This window comes from Solenopsis invicta, chromosome 10 (assembly GCF_016802725.1).
Source record: "Solenopsis invicta isolate M01_SB chromosome 10, UNIL_Sinv_3.0, whole genome shotgun sequence".
Taxonomy (NCBI): Eukaryota; Metazoa; Arthropoda; class Insecta; order Hymenoptera; family Formicidae; genus Solenopsis; species Solenopsis invicta.
Window position 1 is genome coordinate 19,381,095 of NC_052673.1, and position 22,665 is coordinate 19,403,759.

Sequence of the window (22,665 nt, forward strand, 5' to 3'; positions counted from 1 at the left end):
TTGTTTTCTTGAAATTTTAATTTTAATGTTAGTAAAAATATTTTACAAAATTTTCCTTAGATAACGATCGATAAATTTATCAAAGATCGAGTCATAAAAGTTAGCTAATGTTTGCTTATTGATAATCCAAATACGATAAAAATTCATATTATAATTGTCACAAATTTTATGGTTCAATATTTCAAATGCGGTTTTTCTGTTTCTTTATTTTATAACGCATAAGTACTTGCGCATTAACTTTACATTCAGTAAAAAAAGTAAAGCAACTTTGCAACTGTTGCAATATTCTTTTCAAATTTTGCAAGGCAAAAATCAATCGAGAAATTTCGAGAATATATCGCGCACGTGCGACCATTCTCGATTCTCGATCGTAATGATTCCGGAATCAGTCGTAGACGTCGTACTCGTCGTATTTCGCAGTTTGGTTTATTCTCGCCATTCTCGCATGCGTAGCTGCGTCATTCGGCTGCTTTGATCTGTATTCAGTGTGCGCCGTGAAACAATCGTTTATAATTATTGCGTCATGTAAGTAAATGACGAGAATTTTAGTGCGAAGTATACTTGGTCCCTCTCTGTCCTTCGAGCCTTAAAAATTTTATCGTGAAACATTTTCATGTAAACCAACGGGAGTACGGCGCCGTAATAACGGCATGTGTACACGCACACATGTGACGTAGTAACGTGCCTCTGTTTCGTTCGTAGAATTGACAGGAAAGTGTAAGGAGTAAGAAGTAAGAATTGTGAAGAAACGAGATGTTGGCAGCAAAGATCTGCCGGGCTGGCGTTTCGCCGGGCTTGGCGTCGCTCGTCCGGACGACTCGAATCGTTCCAACGACACCGCCGTCTCAATTCTCTAAGGGTCAAACCGTGAGATTATTCGTCAGCGATGGACGTAGCTCCTACACGAGGACCGCGAGGAGGAGAGCCACTGTGGCGGAGCAAGCGATGGCCCCAGCCGGCGAAACGGGTAAAGTTCAATATTTTTATAGCATTTCTATGAAATTCTTTGCATGCACGTAACACTGGCGAGACTGGCGAGACAAATGGAACACGCGAGAGTGAAAAAATCGTTGAATATGTATTAATCTTTTGGATTATAATCCCCCCCCCCCTCCTCCTAATATATGACTAATATGATGTTATTTTACAGCGATTAACGTTGGGAAGGCGGTAGTCGCTGGAGGAGCAGTGATGGGATTAGGTGGTCTTTGTTATTATGGATTGGGCCTTTCTTCGCGAACAGGCGCTATAGATCACGCACAGTAAGCAATTTGTTTTTCTCTCAAATTTCTAAGCAAGCTATTGAAACAGGATAGCTCAGTTTATTGGTATCGCAAGTTTCAAAATTGAATTCAATTTTACACATGTATAAATAAAAATAAAACCTAGACAATGTTTTTTTTTCATACAGCTTGTGGCCTCAATACGTCAGAGACAGAGTAAAGTCTACTTACATGTACTTTGGTGCATCCATTGCGGCCAGTGCAGCATCCGCGGCTATGTGTCTGCGTTCACCTGCTGTAATGAATCTGGTGATGCGTCAGGGATGGGTCGCTATAGGTGTATCGTTGGCCGCAATGATTGGCAGTGGCATGATTGTACAGGGAATTCCATACAAGGAAGGATTCAATAGCAAACATATAGCTTGGCTAGTACATACTGGCATTTTGGGCGCCGTTGTGGCACCGTTGACCCTCTTGGGTGGACCATTGGTCCTCCGTGCCGCTTGGTATACCGCTGGGATAGTCGGTGGCTTGTCAGCGATAGCCGTTTGCGCGCCCAGCGACAAGTTCCTAGCAATGGGCGGTCCGCTCGCTATTGGTCTAGGCGTGGTGTTTGCCAGCTCGCTAGGTTCCATGTTTCTTCCACCTACGACCGTTCTTGGATCCGGACTGTATTCCGTAGCTCTTTACGGTGGCCTTCTACTCTTCTCTGGATTTCTACTCTACGACACGCAGAAGATTATCAAACAGGCGGAGACTCATCCGATTTACAACATTCATGATAGACCATACGATCCGATTAATAAGTAAGTAGGATTCTCGAAGAGAATAGGATAGAATTGTTGTTTAACGAAAAGAATTGATTTCTCTCTTAGAAAAATGTTAATAATAACGTACTGCAAGGCAATTGGATAATGTAATAATTTACAACCTAAAATATTTCTTTTTTTCTAAATTAGATTGAGCTTTTTTTAAATTACGCAATTTTTTTTACACAAAATGATGTATGATATAGACATGTTATCTCTCGCAAAATAATTTATATATTCTGTTTTATATATATATATATATATATAAAATTAATCAAGATTATTGATGACGTTTGTATTCTTACAGTGCAATCTCGATTTACCTGGATACATTGAACATATTCGTGCGAGTTCTGAGCATATTGGCTGGTGGTAATAGACGTAAATAGAAGAGTAGAATGTAACAACTAATCAAGTAGGATCAAAAAATTTGAAAATTACACATATTTCAATTTAGTCATAATATTTGTCTTAATAAGAATAAATTGTACAGTGTTAAACTAAGATAAATAAATTAAAATCTTTCATTACCGCGGTGTTTCCATATTTGTGCATACACATATGCATATATAATAATATATATATATATATATATATATATATTACGTATAACATTACAATATGTAATAATTTTTCATCTAATATATATATATATATATTAGATGAAAAATTATTACATATTGTAATGTTATATGCGCGACCTTTTATACTTGTCCAAAAACTGTATTGTTCAGGGTATTAAAATATTTCATGTAAATTGTTCCTCCTTTCTGAATACATTTTTAATTACAAATTTTCATTAGAATGCTTGAACATATATTTCAATAATTAGCACTAAACATGATCTTTATGGTTTTTTTTTATTGCAAAAATAGTGCATGACATACAACTTGAATCGAATACCGAAATTATGTTATCTAAACATAAAACTTAATTTAATATGTCGGTATTCTTACTAATTATTAATTTATACATGGCGAAAGGTGAAATTAGCAATAAGATGTCATCCGCCGACTCCCATCACCGTTCGAGTTATCGAATTGAGATCGACTAGCGGATCGATAATCGACAAGTGTCAATTATCGATCCGGTAGCGAAATGACATCGCAAAGCGAAGAAGAGGGACAAATTGAGTCAGCAACCCTCGCAGGGAGGAAGGATTTGCGCTTGCGTTCATTTTCCGTCGTCGTCGTCGTCGCTAAGGGTGATACTGATGCGCGATGAATGAGAGAGAGAGAGAGAGGGGGGGGGGGATGGAGACGGGTGAGTTAAAACGAGAGAGAATGTCGGAGGGGAAGAGAGAAAGAGAGGGACATTGAACGCCGACACCGTGGCCTGTGGCCCTCTCGGCCTCGCTGTTCGCAGTCTCACACGCAGTCTTCTCTCGCTCGCGCCGTATATCAGGAGCGCTCGTCGCTGCACTTCCTTTTGTATTTTAAATTCTCCTAGCGTAGTGTTCGTCGCGGAATTTTCGTATTCTCGCTCGCTTGACGAGCGCATTTTCGAGTGCGACAAGCTTAGTTCGAGGTTCTTATCAGACGACGCTCCAAGAACAGCGAGAAGAGTCGTCGACGACCTAGCGATTCGAAGATGTAAGTGAATCGAGCGATATACTTATGGGAAAGAGGGCGGAGGGGAAGGGGGGAAGGGAAAGGGATTGCACGATTCGAATACGTGATTGCATCGAGTGCGCTACAACGCGCGGATTGTCTTTCGAAAATTCGACGAGGGGGTAGGAATCATTTATGAATTCCATTTATGAAACCTTTTCGTTTAATATCTAGCGAATTGATTAAAGAGTAATAAATTTCACTCTTCGTTAAGAGCGTTGCAATATATCGATCTTTTCTAGGAAGAACATTTTATAAATAAACCGTTATTCTTTTTGAGTAAATTAATATCGAAAGATGGAGAAGAATGCTTATAGAGTTCTCTGATATCTCTCTCGTCTTAACACATTTTGTTTAGGAACGATATTAAAACCATAGGAGTCGATCCAACGATTTGTAATTGTTATTCGAATAATGCACCATACGATAGTTTATTATGCGAGATTATAATAAGTTTGACTTATTAATCTGGTTGTGAGTTAATGGAACAGTATAAGTATTAATTTCTCACCAACGTAATAGCTATTCCAAAATGATGAAAAAGACAATACGTATTCGGAGCACCAAGTGTTTTATCCAACAGGAAATAATAATCTCCAGTTTTTCTTTTCTTTTATTAGGATCTCGTTGCATCGCTCTTATCATTCGAAATTCAAAGCTCCAACACTTGTTATGTTCAATCTATAAATTCTTTCACTTGTTTCTTTCGATCGATTAAAAATTTTTCTTTCTTTCTAATACACGTTGGTGCTGTGAATATAATAGTCGATTGAAAAAAAGTAACTGTACATTCTATCGTTCGCGTGCGTCTCACCATGTCGCGCGAGCAAGAGCCTCGAAGCGAAAAGCGGCCGGTGGGCGAGTGAGCGAGCGGGTGAACGGGTCTCGAACGCGCCGTGTGCGAGAAGGTGCATCTCATTAACGATTCGAGCGAGGACGCGACTTGAAAAACGGCTGCAAAATTTGGTAGCACATGCTGGCGACGCTCTTTCGTCTAGACGGAAAGAACGACGTTGGCGGCGGCGGCGGCAGCGGCGGCAGCGGTGGTGGCAGCGGCGCCGCGACGCGACATAACGTGGCGTGGCTGATCGATCGATCGACGCATGTGATTGTCAAATAAAATAATATCAGCAAGATGCTAGATCAGCCCATCTACAGGCTGTGATAAAAGCACTAAATCAATATTCTATACGTATCGAAACTGAAATGAAGAAATTTGTCAAATAAAAATTAGTTCTCTCTCTCTCTCTCTCTCTCTCTCTCTCTCTCTCTCTCAATAAATTGTAAATTCTGCAGTAAGTCAGATTTCAAAAATTTTAGGCGATTATTAGAATTTGCACGAGTTAAATGGGTGGTACTCGTATGCGAGTACAGCTTGGAAAAAATAACTTGAGAGATAATATAATTTTATCGCGTGTATTCTGGAATATGATGTTAATCGATAAAATTAATTTTACTTGTAACATATATATATATATATGGTCGAAATATATATATATATATATATATATATATATATATATATATGGTCGAAAATAACATCTCTCAGACGAACTTAAATGACATGATCGATATGTAACATTTCGACGTTATATTTTTACGTTGCATTGACGTTATATTTTCAGTCACTATAATGACACGAGTCACGATTAATCGACATCGTTATGTTTATTAGGAATTATTCATATTCGTTCTTTGTACGAAAATTCTTTCGAGATTTCTTTCGTGATTCTCTAGGCAATTCTCTAGTCTGCGATATACGCTTTTTTCGATTCCACGCACATACACACAAGGATGGTGTACATCGCGAAAGAATATTCGAGGGGTTGGAAAGCAAGATGAGGGTGGTTAAGGGGCTGCTGCCTAAAGGTTGTCGCGCACGTGCGCGAGACGAAGATGACGCTACGCGAGACGACAGTGCCGCTTTAAATTTAGGGGCTAACAACGTTGTTCCTTACGTTTTAATCTACACACACACATCCATACACATCTTTTCCTTCGTACAATAAAGAATATTTCTATAGCAAATTATTTCATAAATTTTATATAAATTATTTTATAAAAAAATTAAAATTTTTTAATTGAAAATTAAGAAGAAAGGTTTGGTTATTTCTACAAATATATACCATATATTAATAAGGTATCAAATTAAATAAGATGATTATACATACTTGAAATTTTGTTCATAAATAAATAAAATTAAAACATATATGTATTAACCATATGAAATCGTAATTGATTTTTATAGAAATTCTCTCTAATTTCTCAAAGGACCTTGCATTAATAAACATATATAGAAAATTGAGTCCCGATTAAATGAGTTGATTCTCATACCAAACAATGTTATATATACACCACATTATAAACTACAACATATGAAAACTGTATATAAATTTTAGAGAGATGATTTGAAAGTAGTCTATTACTTCAATCGACGATTATATAGTTGAACAGGCAAAAACGCTATAGCAACAAAATTTCCAATTATATATAATTCGTTAATCGTTTCTTTTTTTTATCCATTAAATGAGTGTATAGGTATAAGGTGTTGGCTGATAAGTTAATCAAAGTTGATTGCTCGGAGTCAGTGGAAATGGTAAAATATGAGGAGGGGAGGGTGAAAAGAGAGATACGGAGAGAACTGCTCCCTGGCGAGTGCTCAGGGTGCTCATAGGTGCGAAATCATCCCTGAGGCAGAAGCGAGAGAGTAGATGTCGGTCGCGCGCGAGGCGCGACTGGCGCGAGTCGATAAACCGCGGGGGGCTGAACGCTGAACGCTGAACGCTGAACGCGCGCAGCGCGCCGCGCGCATCAGCCGTGAGCGTCACTTTTGCGCACGCGGGGCACGATGGCGCACGGCTTCAACATGGCGGACGGTGAGTCCCTGCACCATTCCCTTTTTCCTCAGCAATTTTGCCAAAGAGAGTTTAAACGGGTGCGCAGAGTCGTACGATCGATTCGTCGCTGCTCGCGTTTCCGTGTTCGTTCACCTGCCGATCGTCTTGCTCGCTGTCAGCTTTACATTTGTTAACTATTGTCGGCTTTGCGGTGCAGCTCCTCACTCTCTCTCTCTCTCTCTCTCTCTCTCTCTCTTTACCGCTCGCACCAGGAGGGTGCGAGTCATCGGTGATCGGCATTTAAGTGCACGCACCAAGAGATTCGTCCCTTTCTCTCTCTCTCTCTCTCTCTCTCTAGTCTTTATCCATCTATCCATTTATCTCGAAGGTGAGGCGCGATGAATTGAGCCGGCCTTGGTACGCGTTCTGTTTCAGACGAGGCTGCTCGATCGATATGCGACTCAGGGAATCCGTCGCAATCTCGGTGCCGCTGCATCCTGTTCGACTGAACAACAATAAGTAAGTATCCCGGGGAAAAGGGGTTAATTGTGGCGGCCGGCCGGTCGCCGGCGCGGCGGTCACGTGCACACGGATAATTAATCGAATTTCGCGCGGCGGAAAGCTGCAGGCTATCTACTTTCTTCTCTGCTTCTGTATTACGTAATGTAACTCTTTCTCAAATGCTGCTTATTTTTTTTTTTTACTGCTGCTCAAAACCATTTAAATTATTTAAAAGGATCGATTCTTTCTAACGCTACACTATAGCACTTTGCCCGTCGAAAATTATAGGGTGAGAAAGGCCTCACCTTTTTCTTAAAATCATTTATGTATGTTTTATACAATGTATCTCCGTGTATCATTGGTTTAAAAATCTAATTTTTTTCTCTCTGAAGGAATTTTTTCACTGTGATTACTTATACAGTACAGAAGCTGTAAATATTGCAGACATATTGTCGCAATAGTGCTACAACGTTGCAATTTAAGGTTGCTGCAACTGCATGCTGTACTGTACGAGTAATAAAATTATTGGTCTCTGTTTTTTTCTGCCTGTAAATTTTGCTAAAATTATCAAATTTTTAGTAAATATTACTAAATACTAAATGTTAATTTAATCTGTCAAATGTTGAAATGTAAAAATTAAATGTGTCCTCTACTATTGTATTATTATAAATTTCTTCGAAAACAAATTGCAATGAGAGTTCTTTCTTGATAATAAAACATTACAAGAAATATGACCGTTGCTTTAAAATAAAATAAAAAAAGGTTAAAGTCGGATTTTAAATTTAAAGCACGTAAATTATTTACAAGTTAAAAGGTTGAAAAATTGAAACATATTCCATGACATACAGGCAGAGAAAATTACAAGCCGCAAATATCAAGCACCATAATCTTTGCTTGATAACTATTTCCTAGTTATAAGTTACGCTAAATATAAACTATAGACGTATAACGCCGCGCGTGTGATCCGCTCCGTGGCGGCCGTAGGCGTGCTGCCGCCTGCTGCCGTCGCGAGTCGCGAGTGGGTATGTGGGTATACCGTATACCTAATAGCAGCAACGCTAGTATCGATCCACTTGGACTCATTTCTCGGTCTCGCTCGTGCAGCCAGCTCCGCAGGCACAGCCCGAGCCGGAGCGTCATCGTCGGAACGGTCGACGTCGGCAGCGGCAGCGGCAACGCTGGTGGTGCTCGTGATCGTGAGATCGACGATCGCAACGAGAACGCAACCCCGCAGCAAGAGCCGGGTAGCACCCGCGCCGCCAATACAACCTCGCAGCAGGAGCCGGGAAACTGGGATTTCCCGAACGACGAGTCGTCGGCAGCGGATTTCCGGCTGGCCGAGGACACTACCACGTGGTCTTCCTTGGCGGTCGCGCGCGACAATGTGCAACAAAGCAATCTGTCGTTGACGTTGACGCAGCACACCGTCAACGTCAATAATAATCTCACCGAGTCGAAAGTACGGAGGAACAGCTCCGTCGATAGCCTAGTCGAATACGAAGGTACGTGCTACAGATCTGTGATATATCCTGAGAGGTCTGTGTTATAGCTTGCTTTTTCTCCTTTTTTCCATGTTTCTTTCGCTTTTCAAAATATACGAGTATATTTTACGATCGATTTATTCTTCCATGGAATAATTAAATTATTGAATAATGATTATGTTTTTTTAGTCAATGAGTTTTTTTATTCAATCTATTATTGATTATTTCTCACATTGACGAATTTACGTCACTATTATGCAATACGAATATATATGCTCAATTCAATTTATTCACGCGTAGGTGATGTTAGTTGCGATCATGAAGTAAGAGCAACAACAAAACGTAACCGATTGATGTTGCGTACAATTTAATCGTATAAAAAAAAAACAAAAAAACGTGAAATAAATAAATAATAAAATATTCTCAGAGTTCCTCTGAAATCGAAAGAGTATAAAGAGCTGCTGTCTTCTAAATCCTTATTTAGAAAGATAAAAAAGCTAAAAAATGATTTTTCTAATTGTAAGTAAGAGACCTGTATTATTAGGCACGATCGGAGAGCAATCCACCAACGTAAACAACAACAATCTAACCGAGCTGAGGATACTAAGTAGCAGCTCTATCGAGAGTCTCGCCGAATACGAAGGTGAGCTTTCCCCTCTGTATGTATCAAGTACATTAAATCGTATTGAAAATATTTCGTGTCTGCTCAATGTGATCCATGTTTAAAAAGAAAGAAAAAAAAAGAAATTAATTGAAGCAAAGAGAAATAAAACGCCGCGCGGTCACGTGCATCTTTGCACTCGTCACTTACAAATCTTTCGAATTTAACAGTATAATACTAGGCAATAAAGTCAATAAACGAATGTGTCTGTATCATATTAGATCTGTTAATTTTGCACTTCTCCCTTCAGCAATTGATTGGCCTACTTTTTTTAGTTACGCTTCTTTCAAGCGCTACGCTATATGCTGTTGCCTTAGATTTTATTGGAAAACAATGGCGGTTGAAGGTTTCGTTGAAAATGCGCGCGACAGGCGCGTGTGGCGAACTTCGATATTTTCCATGCACTGACACACTGCCATTAATAACGCGTGTGTCCTTGACATTAACCATTATCCGTAAAGTGCAGGTTCGAGATTTTTCATTTAACCAAAGTTCATCGCGGTCTAATTGCACACAAAGTGCCATATACATATACGTGTTACATTTTTGCGATAATTAACTTACAAACACGTAACAATGACATTACTTATCAAGGATTTTTAATTTGTAATATGCAGTCTAAATTCAATAATATCATTAGCGCCAAAGCAGTGTATATGAATCGTCAATTATTTATGAAATTTTTCAAGCCTGCAGTAATTTATCAATTATATATCGAGACAATATGCAAATCATTTGAAACTTATCAGCTACGTAGCAGCTGATGATAATCCCCCCTCCTTCCCCCCCCCCCGTTAATCTGTCCCACAAAACCAAAGGTCTATGGTCTATGCAAAGGACAGTTTATTATACAGAGGAATTTATACACAGTCGAGTCTTTACACAAGTAATCGTGTATGAAATCAAAGATCTGGAATGATCACGCGATTGATCGTGGCATCTGACTGATCTATCAACAAATCGAACAATCGTACCAACGGTTCTCCAATAACTGTTAAAAACAAAAGCACAGAGAATCGGTTTTTATGGATTTTTTATGGGGTGTTCAGAAGGAGAGTCGTATGTATACATATGTATGTGTGCGTCAAGTATCGCGGATAGGTTGCGAGAGACGGTTGACATTCCCTATCTATACGAGAAGTAATAATACGAAGCCTGCACCGACATTGGTGGCGCGACGATGACGCGGATGAGTCACGGACGTGTCCAATTATTCGACTGACGCTCCTGGAGACGATCGAGTAATCGCGAAATGTTACAGGGCGTAACTCTCCGCATGAGAACTCGTCGCACGAGCTGACACCGTCCGAGTGGTCAGACTGGTCCGAGGAAGGGAACCTGCCGGCGGGTTGCCGCGGTATCGTCAATCCCAACTACCCCGGCTTTCAGCATCTAGCGCCTTCGCTTCTGTCGGACACCGATTTGACCGAAGACGAGCGCGACAGCTGTTCCGATCACCACCACCACCACCACGACGACGACGACGACGACGACGAGGTGACCCCGACGACGAGGTTGCCAGAAAACGACAACGAGTACAACAACAACATCGACGACAGTATCAATCATCTCTGCGGTCAGCACCACGATCGCAAGATTTTCTACGAAAAGCCCAAGTTTAATATACAGGTAATATCAGAACCGATGAGATATTATGTTTCAACAATGACTGCTTTCCATTGACATTTAGTGACACGAGTGTCGTTAAAGTTACGTTTTTTTTTTCTCATTCAAGAATATCAAGAAAGATAGAACGACGTTTGTCATTGTCGATTTGTGTCACTAAATAGAATGCATCCATTATTTGATTAAGTATCCACGTTATTTTTATTTGAAAAGTTTAAATTTATATCGAGGAACCAAAAAAAATCTTACAAGATTCTTTTTTCTTTCTCAAAGTAAAGAATTTTGCTAATATTGAAATAAATTCCTCCTCTCCCCCCTCACTTCTCCCGCTAACAAATGCAGCATATACGCGCAGATAATTTTTTTTTCTTTTTTCTTTTTCTTCTTTTTTTTTTAGTCTAGAACTTTCTTCGATTTCGAAGCCTTCCGTTTTCAAACTTTCCAACGGAAAAGATCGGATGGTCGAGCAATGACTTTTTCCACTGACAATGAGCTAAAAAGAGGTGATCTTTCTGAGCACTCGTCGTCGGCAAAAGGATTAGACTAATTCGGGTTTGCACGCGTTTCGACTCGACGTTGTCGTCATTTGTCGCGAATTCGTTCTAGGATGAGTAAGTGAAATTTGTCACTGGCAAAATCAGCTATAACGGTCAACGAGCGAGTTATCAACGCGTAAAAATAATCGAGCATCCTCCTACGGGCGTACTCTCGAGCGTGACATCATCGCTCTCATCGTCTCTCTCGTGTTCCAGACTGTGACCTCCCTATACGAGGCGGTGGTGCCGCCTTCGGAAAAGTGCATCAACTACGTAAAGAGCGTGGAGATCTCTAGATCCGAAGAGAAGGCGCTTTCGCCGGAGCCGGAGCCGGAGCCGGAGCCGGAGGAGGTCGTCGTGAACGGCATCGTCGAGGCGGAGACCCATCTGACGCTCCTGGACGAGCGGGAAGAGAGTTTGGCTAATCAGGTGGACGAGCGCGCTCCCGAATTGTCGCAGGTGACCTTCGAGGGTAAACGTCAGAGAGAGGTACCCGTCGAGGTCGAGCTGGTGGAGTTAACCACCAGCGTGAACGAAAGTCTACAGTTTCCGGAGATTGAGCAGATCTTGGATTCCGGAAAGACTAGTGAAATCGGCGAGGTGAGCTTTTAAGGTGATAAAGATTCGTCTTAAGACTGATGAGACTCGAGAGGATATTATTGTAATTGCTATTTAATTAATGTGACAGCATTTCGTTTAAACAATCTTGTATTTATCCGGGATCTAAACCTTTTCTCTCACACACACACGCGCGCGCGTGCGGGCGTGTATGTATATGTATGTATGTATGTATGTATGTATGTATGTATGTATGTATGTATGTATGTATGTATGTATGTATGTATGTATGTATGTATGTATGTATGTATGTTGATCATGGTTATAATACACAATTTCCGCAACTTGTCCATTAACAAACGTTATTGTGCAATTGATTTGCATGACAATTACTATTCCGACTAATCCCACTTCCTGTCATTGGCCGCCTGTCTGATTCGCGCGCAGCGACGTTCTTGCGAACGGTCGATTAAACACGAAAATGATTTCGGTGTGGGCGCGCAGACGGAGGACGTTGCGGTGGAGCACATCGACCTAATACGCGAGGCAAAGGAGTTGCCTCACCCAGATCGATCCAAAATAGGCAACCGTCAGCTGGTGACGACGACGTCGACGTCGACGGGCGGTTCGGCCGCCGACGACGACGACGACGACGACGACGAATCGGAGAGCAACAGCGACTACTCCGAAGGCTTCGCCGAAGAGCGGCCGACATACACGAAACTGGAGGAAATCGATTTGCTGTCGAGCATCGGCCGTGACATCGGCGTCGATCTCGAAAAGTACGCTCAACCCGTACCAGACGTAGTCGCGATGGAATCGATCGAAAGTATACGCCAATCGCGACCCACCTCGATCATCAAGGATCATCAAGTGGACACCAACAAGTTGTTGGATCGTCAACTTTCGGAAGCCTCCAGCGCCGACGTTCGTAAGAAGGAGAAGATGGCCAAGAACCAGGCCAAACGCCGTCAGCAACAGCAGCAGCAGCAGCAGCAGCAACAGCAACAATCGCGAAATTCCAACTCTCAGAGACGTCCCGATAAACGCAGAATTAACATCGATAACGGATCTGGTAGATATCCCAACTCGCGTGTCATTTTATTTCATCTAATCTATTATATTTTAGTTTTTTTTTTATTTCTAATTTTATGTCTCTTTGTTACTGGCTATTCATAATCAAATCCTTATTTTAAGACCGTCTTGAGTAATGTCTCAAGATGTTAATACGGCTCTGTGATTGGTTGACATTTTAAGACAGTCAGACTTGAGACGATGGTCTTAAATATAAGAATCGAAAAATGGGTAGATCACGTTATCGTTTTATTGTTATATCTATTAATATTATTTTTGTTTATTTAATATATCGCTATAATTACACTCGCTATAATTACATTACATTAAAAATACGCAGCAAAATTTTATTTAATGTAACGAAAGCAAATTTCAAGCAGGTACATAAAAAAAATTTTATGTTGTCAAAAGCGCTGCACTAAATTTCATGCTCATACTTTTCAGTAATAGATACATTAAACTTTATGTATTTGTGTAACTTAAAAATACATCGAATTTTTAACAATGTCGTTTTCCAATTTTTCAACTGTTGCTGCATCTTTTTTCTTGATACTTTATCTTCATTTTGTAATTCTTCGTATATTAATGTAACAGCTATTTTGGTGTCATTGCCATAATATTAGCATCGTTATCATTGAATATCAATTTAATGTTGTATAACTGTGGTATTAAAGTTAAAGACTATTCAGTTTAGAATTATGTTTTAAGATCAAAAATTTATTCGGCATGCACGCAGTTTGATGACGTTGAAAATGTAAAATCATACGAGAAATATTAAGATCCAAGTCTGACCAGATAAAGCTTCACCTTTAATTCGAATGTTCTCTTATTATTTATTCGTAACTCTTATTTCATAACTTTTTATTACATATAAATTATAATGACTTTATATCTAATAATTATCAAACAAATTTTTTTGGAAACTGTAGATATATTACTAATATATTCTTTCACAACCTTCTAAATACTAATCTTTTGCATATTTAAAAGCAAAACCTATTCTTTTTGATTATATAATGAATATGCATATTACATTTTATGGCACTCACATTCTACTATAAGTAATTAACTGATTCGCTTTTTCAGTAATTGAAAAAATAATTGCTCGTTCCTTATCAGCGGTGATTGTGAATTAGTAATTATAAGTAATTGCACACATGCTTTGAAAATGCTGTGCGTTTCTTAAAATTGATAAACTACTTTTTCTCGATATACTTAATTACTTTGTCAAATCTCTCGAAACAATTGCTTCTATTGAAATTGATTAAGCGTTAATGAATTTGTATGATATGATAGAGTAATATATCGATTTTTCCTATACATTCGAATCTTGCAAAATAATGGAATTTAATTTAAAATTTAAATTAAAAGAAATTGATATCGAGTGATAAAATCTACGATAAATTTGAAACGCATATTCTGTATAATAACAGATATACATATGGATATTTATTGATTGCGATCCTTGAAAAATATACGGCTCAACGAGATAGATTTTATTTTTTGATCGAGCACTCGAGTTATCACTTGCATGCGATGGTCCAGCACTCGTTTCCAGTTTCCGTTCAGCTATTTCGATCGTCTCTTCACAGCTCCGTCGTTGTCGCTGTAAAAGATTCTCACGTTCTCACATTATTGTGTTAAAGGTGGTTTCGACGTTTACAACATCGAGACAGCGATGCCAAAGATCGATCTGGACGCGATCGAGTCGCACCTCAGAGCTGCACGCGAGGAAGAACGTCGAGTGAGTAGTCAACATTTTTTTCACACGAATTAATAATTATTTTTTATGTGACATGTGAATTGTAATATTAGCAATATTACAATTAATAACATTACTTGTATAGCAATTTTATTGCATTTAACGAAGCACCGAACGGAACGTTATTTCTTTTTTTTTTTAAATATATATATATATAAAACTTAACGACTTCAACTACACACACACACGCGCGCGCGCGTTTAAGTTTTTTTTTTATTGAAATATTACGCCTTATTTACATTTTTAAATTACATCATAAAAGAGAACGATTTTGTGTAGGTATATATTTATGATTTATATTTATATTTTATCTACTATTATAAGTCATTCTTCGAATACGAAACGCAGTTGTATCGATTTCCAATGTTTCCTTTCTTACACAGGGATAAGTTCTTAAATTAACTCGCGAGCTCTCGGGTCAATGAAAGTCTTCGGTTCATTCACACACACACACACACACGCACGCACGCACACACACTTATTCCAATATCATGGATTATCGAATATGCTTCCGTCAAACCAGCGGCAGCAGATAAAGCAGTCAATTCTGTCCAAGGTTTCGCGTTTGTGTTCAATGTCCAATGTACGTATTTTTCGGAGGCGGAGGCATGTACTTGGATACCTATTTAGGTGCAAAGGACGCGTATGTGTAGTACACAGGTATCCTATTAGATAGATGAGAATTTGTAGCAGACGCGTTTAAAATTTTCCAAGAGAGCTCCTGTAATACGATTTTCTTTTTAGTTCAGAGTCTATCGGCATTCAGTTAACGATAAAATAATTACTAATCAAGAAGAAAAATTAAAAATGGTATATGTCGTGGTCTTATTTATTTTCGACAGCTGCGTGATAATTTTATATCGCGCAATTGATAAACTTTGATACATTCGATGAATAAAACGACAAAATACAAGGAACGATCGAGTATAATAAGTCTGCATAAATTGAAAACGAGTCAAATCGAATGTACTGTAATTCAATTTGATTCAATTCAAATTTAAACTTTTTGCTCTAGCTCTAAACCTCTAGCTCTTGCCTATACTAGATCGAGAGAGTTGTATGTGCAGCATAGTGCTTCGAATGTTGAATTGCACACAGGGCAGAAGTCACGCACGACTAGTCAACCGAAACCGTGCTTTACGCACGGTCCCGAAGATGATTAAATCGGAATCTTTTGTTGTAACGTGATGCGACTGACGCGGCAGCTTGCATATAGCACTATATAATTTAAATAAAGTTGGAAGAGCTTTTGCACGCGTTAAGCAATTCACTTTCCAAACGAAAATATAATAATTAACTTACAACTTTCTATGTCGTGTACCTGCAGATTACTATCATATGACAAAATGCACTATAGTTACATAAATGTTTACATTTTGTTTGTATGCAAAAGAATAAAATACGCATAAGAAGACAATAAGCTAAATCGAGAGTAAATTATGTAAAAATTGATTCGCATGTGCTATTTATTCTAACGATTAACTTGTCAACCTAATCTGTCAATGTAAATGAGAAATGTCTATTGAAAATTTCTTTTTATAATATAATGTTTATGTAGTCTTGCAATATTCAACTGAATTTATAAAAAAAGACTTGATAAAAAATGTAATTTTGTATCTTTGAAACTTTTCAGAAAGTACGTTTAGTCTTTATATCCTCTAATACTCGCAATCAGATGAGAAATGTATCAAACGTACAATACGGTACAAAAAAAAACTGTATGTATAGTGTATATACAATGTGTAGCATGTACAAAATACAATATTTAAAATTATATTCCATAGCGTCTGAAAGTCCTACTCCCGAGTGGGATTCACCGAAGGTAGAGCTATTACGTAAATTTTACTGAAACCATTCATTCCAAAAGTTATCATAATAAGTGTCCGTGGAACATAGCATCGAATGCAATTTTCCATTCATTTTCTAAAGCGAATTGTGAACTCGGAAATTATGAACACCCAAGTCAACACACTCTCGTCGAGCACTTTCACCAAGAATCCCCGTGAGAAGCCTTCCTAGATGTTAGACAAGGACCACCTCCACGACCGCCACCACCACCACCACCACCACCACCACCATCGCCATCGCCATTGAACGCCTACTTCGCGGCTAGCAAACCTTAACGAAGAATCTCGTTCGACTCGCCTTGCAGTCTCATGCAGTCTTCGTTTCACGCGCGTGCAAATCTCATGACTGACGCTCGTCGTCCGCTCTTGGGGTCAGTTGCACTTGAAGTAGCCTTGATCAACCGAGTCTCAGCCGAGGGAGATCCGTGATCGGTGATTCCCTTTCTAGATCAGAGTCCACAGTTCTGTCCGTGATAGTGCGGGAAACGAGAGAAAGCGAGTTCGCAAAGCCCGCCAAAGGGGAGGAGAAGAACAATTTAAGAAACTTGGAAAAACGAAACGCGATAAATTTGACAAGAAAAAAAAAGAAGCTTGGTTTACCTAGCAAGTTTTTTTTTCCAACTAAAAGGTTCACGATCATGGGCAGCAGCAACAAGTCGCGCAAGCATTATAAGAAGGACTCAAGATTCGTCGCGGATCTCTATACATTCACTTACGACGACGATTTAGATTGCGTAAGGGACATGTAGGACGAAGGGTGACAGCATGTGACTTGGCGACAATATAACTTAATTATTCAAACATGAAGAAATAGAAATTGAAACGAGCGAAATCAGAGCAATTAAATTCATACTCTGTGACTTAATTGGAGAGTGCAGAATGTATGATGTTTATCGCATTTCATTCTTTCCACTTCCAATAAGTGAGAGATCGACATTGTTGGCTTCCGTTCTTTAAATTTAAATGACTATTTCATAAAGTTACTCCGCGCATTGGCTTTCTATCTCTTTTCTTTTTTAGTGAATTTTTTTATTTTACAGTGCTACGTTAATTTCGCCAAACAGCTAATACGCTAACGAATGTACTTCAGTTACTTTGTCGATCCTTATTTTAATTTTTGCTCGATTAATATATTATGTATATATATATATATATATATATATATATATATATATATATATATATATATATTTTTTTTTTCTTTTTACGCAAATAAAACAACAGTGTCAAGGAACAAATAATTTGTATTTTGTCGAATAAAGAAGTAGATAATAAAAATGCACAAGGATGAGTCACAGCACTTTTCTCAATCTCACGCGTGTGTCTCGATCGTGTGTAGTCGTAGTGACGAATGCACGTGCAGGAAACTGCCGCATTATTAGGTTTGGATGTCAGGCTCGTCGGATGATGCCAGACTTAATAATTCCAGATTCGTGTTTGTGTTGTCATTCTAACAGGAAGGTCGACGAACCGTGCGATTCGGTATGGTTCCGGATCGACGCAGGCGTGAAAGTGGGTCACGGAAGTCGTGCGCGCGCGCTGCTAATGAACAAACAGATTTTAGCATAGAAACATTTTAATTTCTCTGCTACAATCGCAATTATATATACATATACTTGTATATCTTATACTAATGTGAAAATTTATCAAACAATTCGCAATTCAAGCCTAGAGATTTCTGATAATTCTAAAAACTATACTAAATTATAGCCATTCTCGTAGTCTTTTGCGATTGTAGGACGTATTAGGAGATTTGGAGGATATTGTTTTCGACTATCGCGTATTGTAACCGATATATCCGATGATTCGAATCCATTTTCGAATCTACGGAATCTACAAAAATCTGTCACCCTTCGCAAGAGAATTAAGTAGTGTCATCGCGTGTATTACACGTTTTATAAAAGTAAAAAGCGTAATTTGTGAAAGTGGCGTCAAGATGACGAAGAAGAGTCTATTACGGAAACGGATAAATCCCCGGAACCAGTCGTGCAAGCCGAGAAACCGAAAGAAACAAAGGCAGAGGATTTGGAAAAGTCTGATTACGAAAGGGAAGATTTGATTACGCGATTCGATAGAATTATACGAGGCGAGCTTGATGGCGATTTACAGGTGTGAATTAATTTGACAAGCGTGCGCCAGAGCATCGACGTGTATTTGATATTGAAAACTGTCAAAATTTATGATATGTATTGTACTGTTACTCCTAACTATTTTGTAATATTAACGTTTACTCCTTCAATTATACAATATAATAATACTGATTGTAATGCGATTAACAAAGATTAAAATTTATGTTTGATTATATTTTTAGGTACTTTTTATTTTTTAAGTTTAGAGTTTTAAAATATTTATATTGGAATTTTGCATATTTTTCCAAGTTTTGAATTTTTAAATTCACACGTTGTAGTTATAACACTTTTCGGAGAATCATGCAAATCTTTTAAAGGCTAACAATTTTAAATTATAATTTACATATGCAAACATTGTGACTTGTATGCGTCCTTGCACTTTGGAATTACGCTATATCATCCTTCAACAGTTGTGTACAGTTATGATTTAGCTATCATCACGGTTCATAATTAATCTATTATATATAGATTTATATATATATATATATATATATAAAATATAAAAAATGTAACACTAACAAATTATTTTTCTTTTGCGGTTACAGCGACGAAATGATCGCGAGGAAATCAGAAGGAGGCTCGCGATGGGACCTGATGCCGAAGATTTGCGCGCTGAACGTGGACGAAAACCTAGTCTGCAGTCGCGTCTTCAGAGTGGTCCGTATAGATCTAAAATGTTATATTAAGTTTGCTCTATATATCAAATAGTATCAGATAATAATGAAATAAACAAATGAATGCTTTATCTTTAAAGCAGCAATTCATCAAATTCTTAATAGATAGCAAACACACACACACACACACACGTGAAAATTTTTATTTATAATATTTTTATTCGCACATGAAAAAAATACTTACATATACTGGACATTATTGATATTGTATATATCGATAGGAGCAAATGATTAAATAATATCACTGGCTAAATTTTCTTATACACATGTATATTTTCCGAGGAAAATATCAAGTATGAAATCACGAGAATACATTTGCCTTGCGCAGGAATGAATCTCCAGATTTGCTTCATGAACGAGACATCATCGGACACCGAGTCCCCGGGTTCTGAAAATGACACATCGCCCGGATCTACGCCTACGTCTCTTGGCTCGAAGCAACTCGGCGGAAAGCAGCAGGCACCGATAAGACCACAGATGTTGAGTCTTCCATCTTTTAGACTCGATGCAGGCGCAAACTCCATCCCGCCGGTCGACGAAGCCGATTTCTTCGCGCGGCAAGCTAGACTGCAAACCGAAGCGCGAATGGCTCTGGCACAGGCCAAGGAAATGGCACATATGCAAATGGAAGTGGAGAGGCAGAGGTTGAAACAAAGCCCCATCACAGAGATGGTGCGATGCAGCTTGGAAAAAGTAAGTAGAGTTTTAATTTGTTGATTAATCATAATTTGTAATAGATAATGTAGATTTTATTTATAGAGTAGAAGAATTCTGGATGAAAAAAAGCCAAAGACAGAAATAAGCTATAAAACGTATGAACTTGAATATTTTACGCTATTTTTATTAACTGATTATTAATGAAAAAAAAAAGAGAAGAATTAATATTAACACTCTGATGCAAATTCTGGAAAAATAAAAATTTAATATATGTATATAGAGTTTTCTTTCTTGTTTAGAGAACATTCATGAACTTTTGCATCTTGTATCTTTTCAGGTCGGTGTACAGCTGGGAGAAGACAGACGTAGATTGTCTCGTGTACTTCTCACGGAGTTGAATGTCGCACAACTGCAAGTAGTGGCGAATGACTTGCACGCGAGGATCGCCGCATTAAATGAGGCGCTCGTTGAAGGACTGTTGAGGAGAGACGATTTGCATATGGAGCAAGATTCGATGCTCGTTGATGTGGAAGACCTTACTCGATACTTGTGAGTCCTCTGAGAGATTTATACGTATAATCCAAAGACTTTATTGCCTTCTCTCATAAAAATAATAACAAAAATTTACATTGAAACAAAAAGAGTAATATACAATTATAATTTTGTTATGCAGAGGTGCCAAACAGGAATCGTTGAAGAAGAAACATCAAAACATGCAGCAGGGGGCAAATCGGAATCATCAGCAATCCTCTCCAGCTCTGGCAAAGCTGTCGATGAAACCGAAATTGACGCACTTGAATCGCGGCCTGGTTGCTTTTGTAAGAAAATAATCCTTCGCCACGAGACTGCGCAGTCTCGTTGGAAATTAAACGTTGAGCGGAGAGGGGCACCACAGACTTTCAATTATAATACAAAGGCGACGAAAAGAAGTAAATTTTTCCTTTGAGAAAAGGAGAATTTGTTTTGTTTTGGAAGGTGAAAAGGAGGGAAGATGAAGAAACTTTCTTCGATAGACGAAAATAAAATTTTCATTAGGGGAAAAAAATGAAGAAAGCTTCTTCAAGAAAGAAGATGAAAGATCTCTTTTTCAAGAAAGGATGATAAGGAAACTTTTTCTCTCGAAAGGAAAAATTGTCAAACGTAAAAGGATGATTGCATCCCTCACGTGTGCTATAGAGGCCGTGGTGTCCACGAGAACTCTAAGAAAACGTAACGATTAGCTCTAATAAGGATAATAGAGGGAGAGCGGTAAATATTTATCCCCCAAATTTCCAAGAAAATTTCCAATTTTTACAGCTTCGTCGCGTGGTTAATCACGTGGAAATAGAAAGTTACGTATGTATGTACGTACTGCACAAGCGAGCAAAGCAACGATCTTTCGTTTGTACTTTCATTCGAGATTCTCCGTTTCTTTCTCTTCATCTCCCTCTCGTCTCTACTCGCTCGGATTATGCCTCTAAGCTCAGATTATGTCCCATGACATGCATGCATGTGTCTACGAATGTATCGATTATTATTCGCCTTTAAATAATAGCGTTTTATTAGTGAGAACGGCGTATCCCTTCTCTGTTGTACATATAATAAAGATTTATATCAGATTATTGCCGTATCGAGATTTCACATGGTATTTAAAGAGCGCTTCGTTCCGGTCGTTCAAAGTAAGTCGTTCACGCGTGCGTTGATGTGATGTTAATATTTCGTAAATATTGTATTTCATAAATATGTTAATATATCGTATTAATTTAATTGCGTGTAGAGTATTTGAACAACAAATTTCTGTATCTTACGAATCCATCCGTAGATTTATGAATTCAATGAGCCCATAAATATTCGGATATGTATACCTTCGATAGCTTCGATAGATCTCTAAATCTATTAATAAAAATCATCAGCTAACTAAACAAATACTTAACGTACAATTCGTCGTTTCACCCGGCTTGATTGCACGAAATATCAATGAAACGATAAACCAGTTTTCATCTATCGAAAACGACGAAAAGAGTCACTATACTTTCTTGAACACAATGCGCGCGCAAGGAAAAGTATAAGGAAGATAAACGCCAATGACAAAAGCAGAGAGCAATGACCGTGGAGAACAAAAATCGCGTTACATATCCAAATAGAAGATCTAGTATGCAAAAAGCGATTAATTTCTGTGTGTGTGTGTGTGTGTGTGTGTGTACACACACACACACACACACACACACACACATTCCCACATATAGAGCAAAATTGTGAAAACGTAATCGGATAGAGATATTTCATCGAGTGTACTGCATCACCAATTTACTCGTATGTAGAATCATCCCAAAACGATTTGGAATTCAAAATTAAAATTCTTCATCAATATAGATTACTCGACTCTTGCATTGTGTTATTTTTGCATGCTGGTCTCACATGATCTCATTCATACGCAAGACTTCAAATGTAACCGAAATAAATTTTAATGAATCTAAGCTGCAGTTAGTTTCGTTTCTTAGATCCTCATCCTTAGTTAAAACAGAATTACTTAAACTCGAAATAATTTTTAAACAGAATAAATATTTAATGCTCTGAAAATAATTTGGATTTTTAAATCCCTGATCGATACCCAAGTAAATTTGCGAAATAAATATATTTCAATTTTATTATTTATCATTCACACATTTTAGAATTTATTCATTATCAGTTCTAATGCGAA

At 38.3% G+C, this 22,665-nt stretch overlaps 2 protein-coding genes and 1 long non-coding RNA gene across 5 annotated transcripts; 2 read left to right on the forward strand and 1 right to left on the reverse strand.

Moving 5' to 3' along the window:
• Positions 1 to 369: 369 nt before the first annotated feature.
• On the forward strand, positions 370 to 2,562 carry LOC105197883 (growth hormone-inducible transmembrane protein). Its single transcript, XM_039454235.1, has 5 exons — positions 370 to 525; positions 703 to 967; positions 1,151 to 1,262; positions 1,412 to 2,029; positions 2,340 to 2,562. Exons 2-5 carry the CDS (start codon positions 754 to 756, stop codon positions 2,419 to 2,421), a joined length of 1,026 nt encoding a protein of 341 aa, XP_039310169.1. The 5' UTR covers positions 370 to 525; positions 703 to 753; the 3' UTR covers positions 2,422 to 2,562.
• An 810-nt stretch (positions 2,563 to 3,372) lies between these two features.
• LOC105195904 lies at positions 3,373 to 22,441 on the forward strand. 3 transcript variants are annotated; one of them, XM_026131718.2, is made up of 12 exons: positions 3,375 to 3,624; positions 6,915 to 6,998; positions 8,085 to 8,482; positions 9,006 to 9,104; positions 10,384 to 10,751; positions 11,501 to 11,884; positions 12,347 to 12,917; positions 14,563 to 14,660; positions 19,200 to 19,311; positions 19,657 to 20,021; positions 20,323 to 20,534; positions 20,659 to 22,441. In XM_026131718.2, exons 2-12 carry the CDS (start codon positions 6,934 to 6,936, stop codon positions 20,813 to 20,815), a joined length of 2,829 nt encoding a protein of 942 aa, XP_025987503.2. In that variant the 5' UTR covers positions 3,375 to 3,624; positions 6,915 to 6,933; the 3' UTR covers positions 20,816 to 22,441. The 3 variants fall into 3 exon arrangements, with proteins under 3 accessions (XP_039310162.1, XP_025987503.2, XP_025987504.2); XM_026131719.2 differs by lacking the exon at positions 3,375 to 3,624 and adding an exon at positions 6,340 to 6,518; XM_039454228.1 differs by lacking the exon at positions 9,006 to 9,104 and having other exon boundaries at positions 3,373 to 3,624.
• On the reverse strand, positions 17,752 to 19,296 carry LOC120358801. The gene is made up of 2 exons (XR_005575671.1): positions 19,174 to 19,296; positions 17,752 to 18,067 (listed from the first exon to the last, which is right to left on the reverse strand). It is a non-coding gene; the product is annotated as an uncharacterized LOC120358801 (long non-coding RNA).
• Positions 22,442 to 22,665: the final 224 nt, after the last annotated feature.

Bases quoted from the DNA above. Each gene is read 5' to 3' on its own strand.
- LOC105197883 (XM_039454235.1), top strand. From the start codon at position 754: ATGTTGGCAGCAAAGATCTGCCGGGCTGGCGTTTCGCCGGGCTTGGCG. The intron at 968-1,150 runs GTAAAGTTCAAT...GTTATTTTACAG, and splicing joins GGCCCCAGCCGGCGAAACGG to CGATTAACGTTGGGAAGGCG. The intron at 1,263-1,411 runs GTAAGCAATTTG...TTTTTCATACAG, and splicing joins GGCGCTATAGATCACGCACA to CTTGTGGCCTCAATACGTCA.
- LOC105195904 (XM_026131718.2), top strand. From the start codon at position 6,934: ATGCGACTCAGGGAATCCGTCGCAATCTCGGTGCCGCTGCATCCTGTT. The intron at 8,483-9,005 runs GTACGTGCTACA...CTGTATTATTAG, and splicing joins TAGCCTAGTCGAATACGAAG to GCACGATCGGAGAGCAATCC. The intron at 19,312-19,656 runs GTCCGTATAGAT...TGCCTTGCGCAG, and splicing joins GCAGTCGCGTCTTCAGAGTG to GAATGAATCTCCAGATTTGC.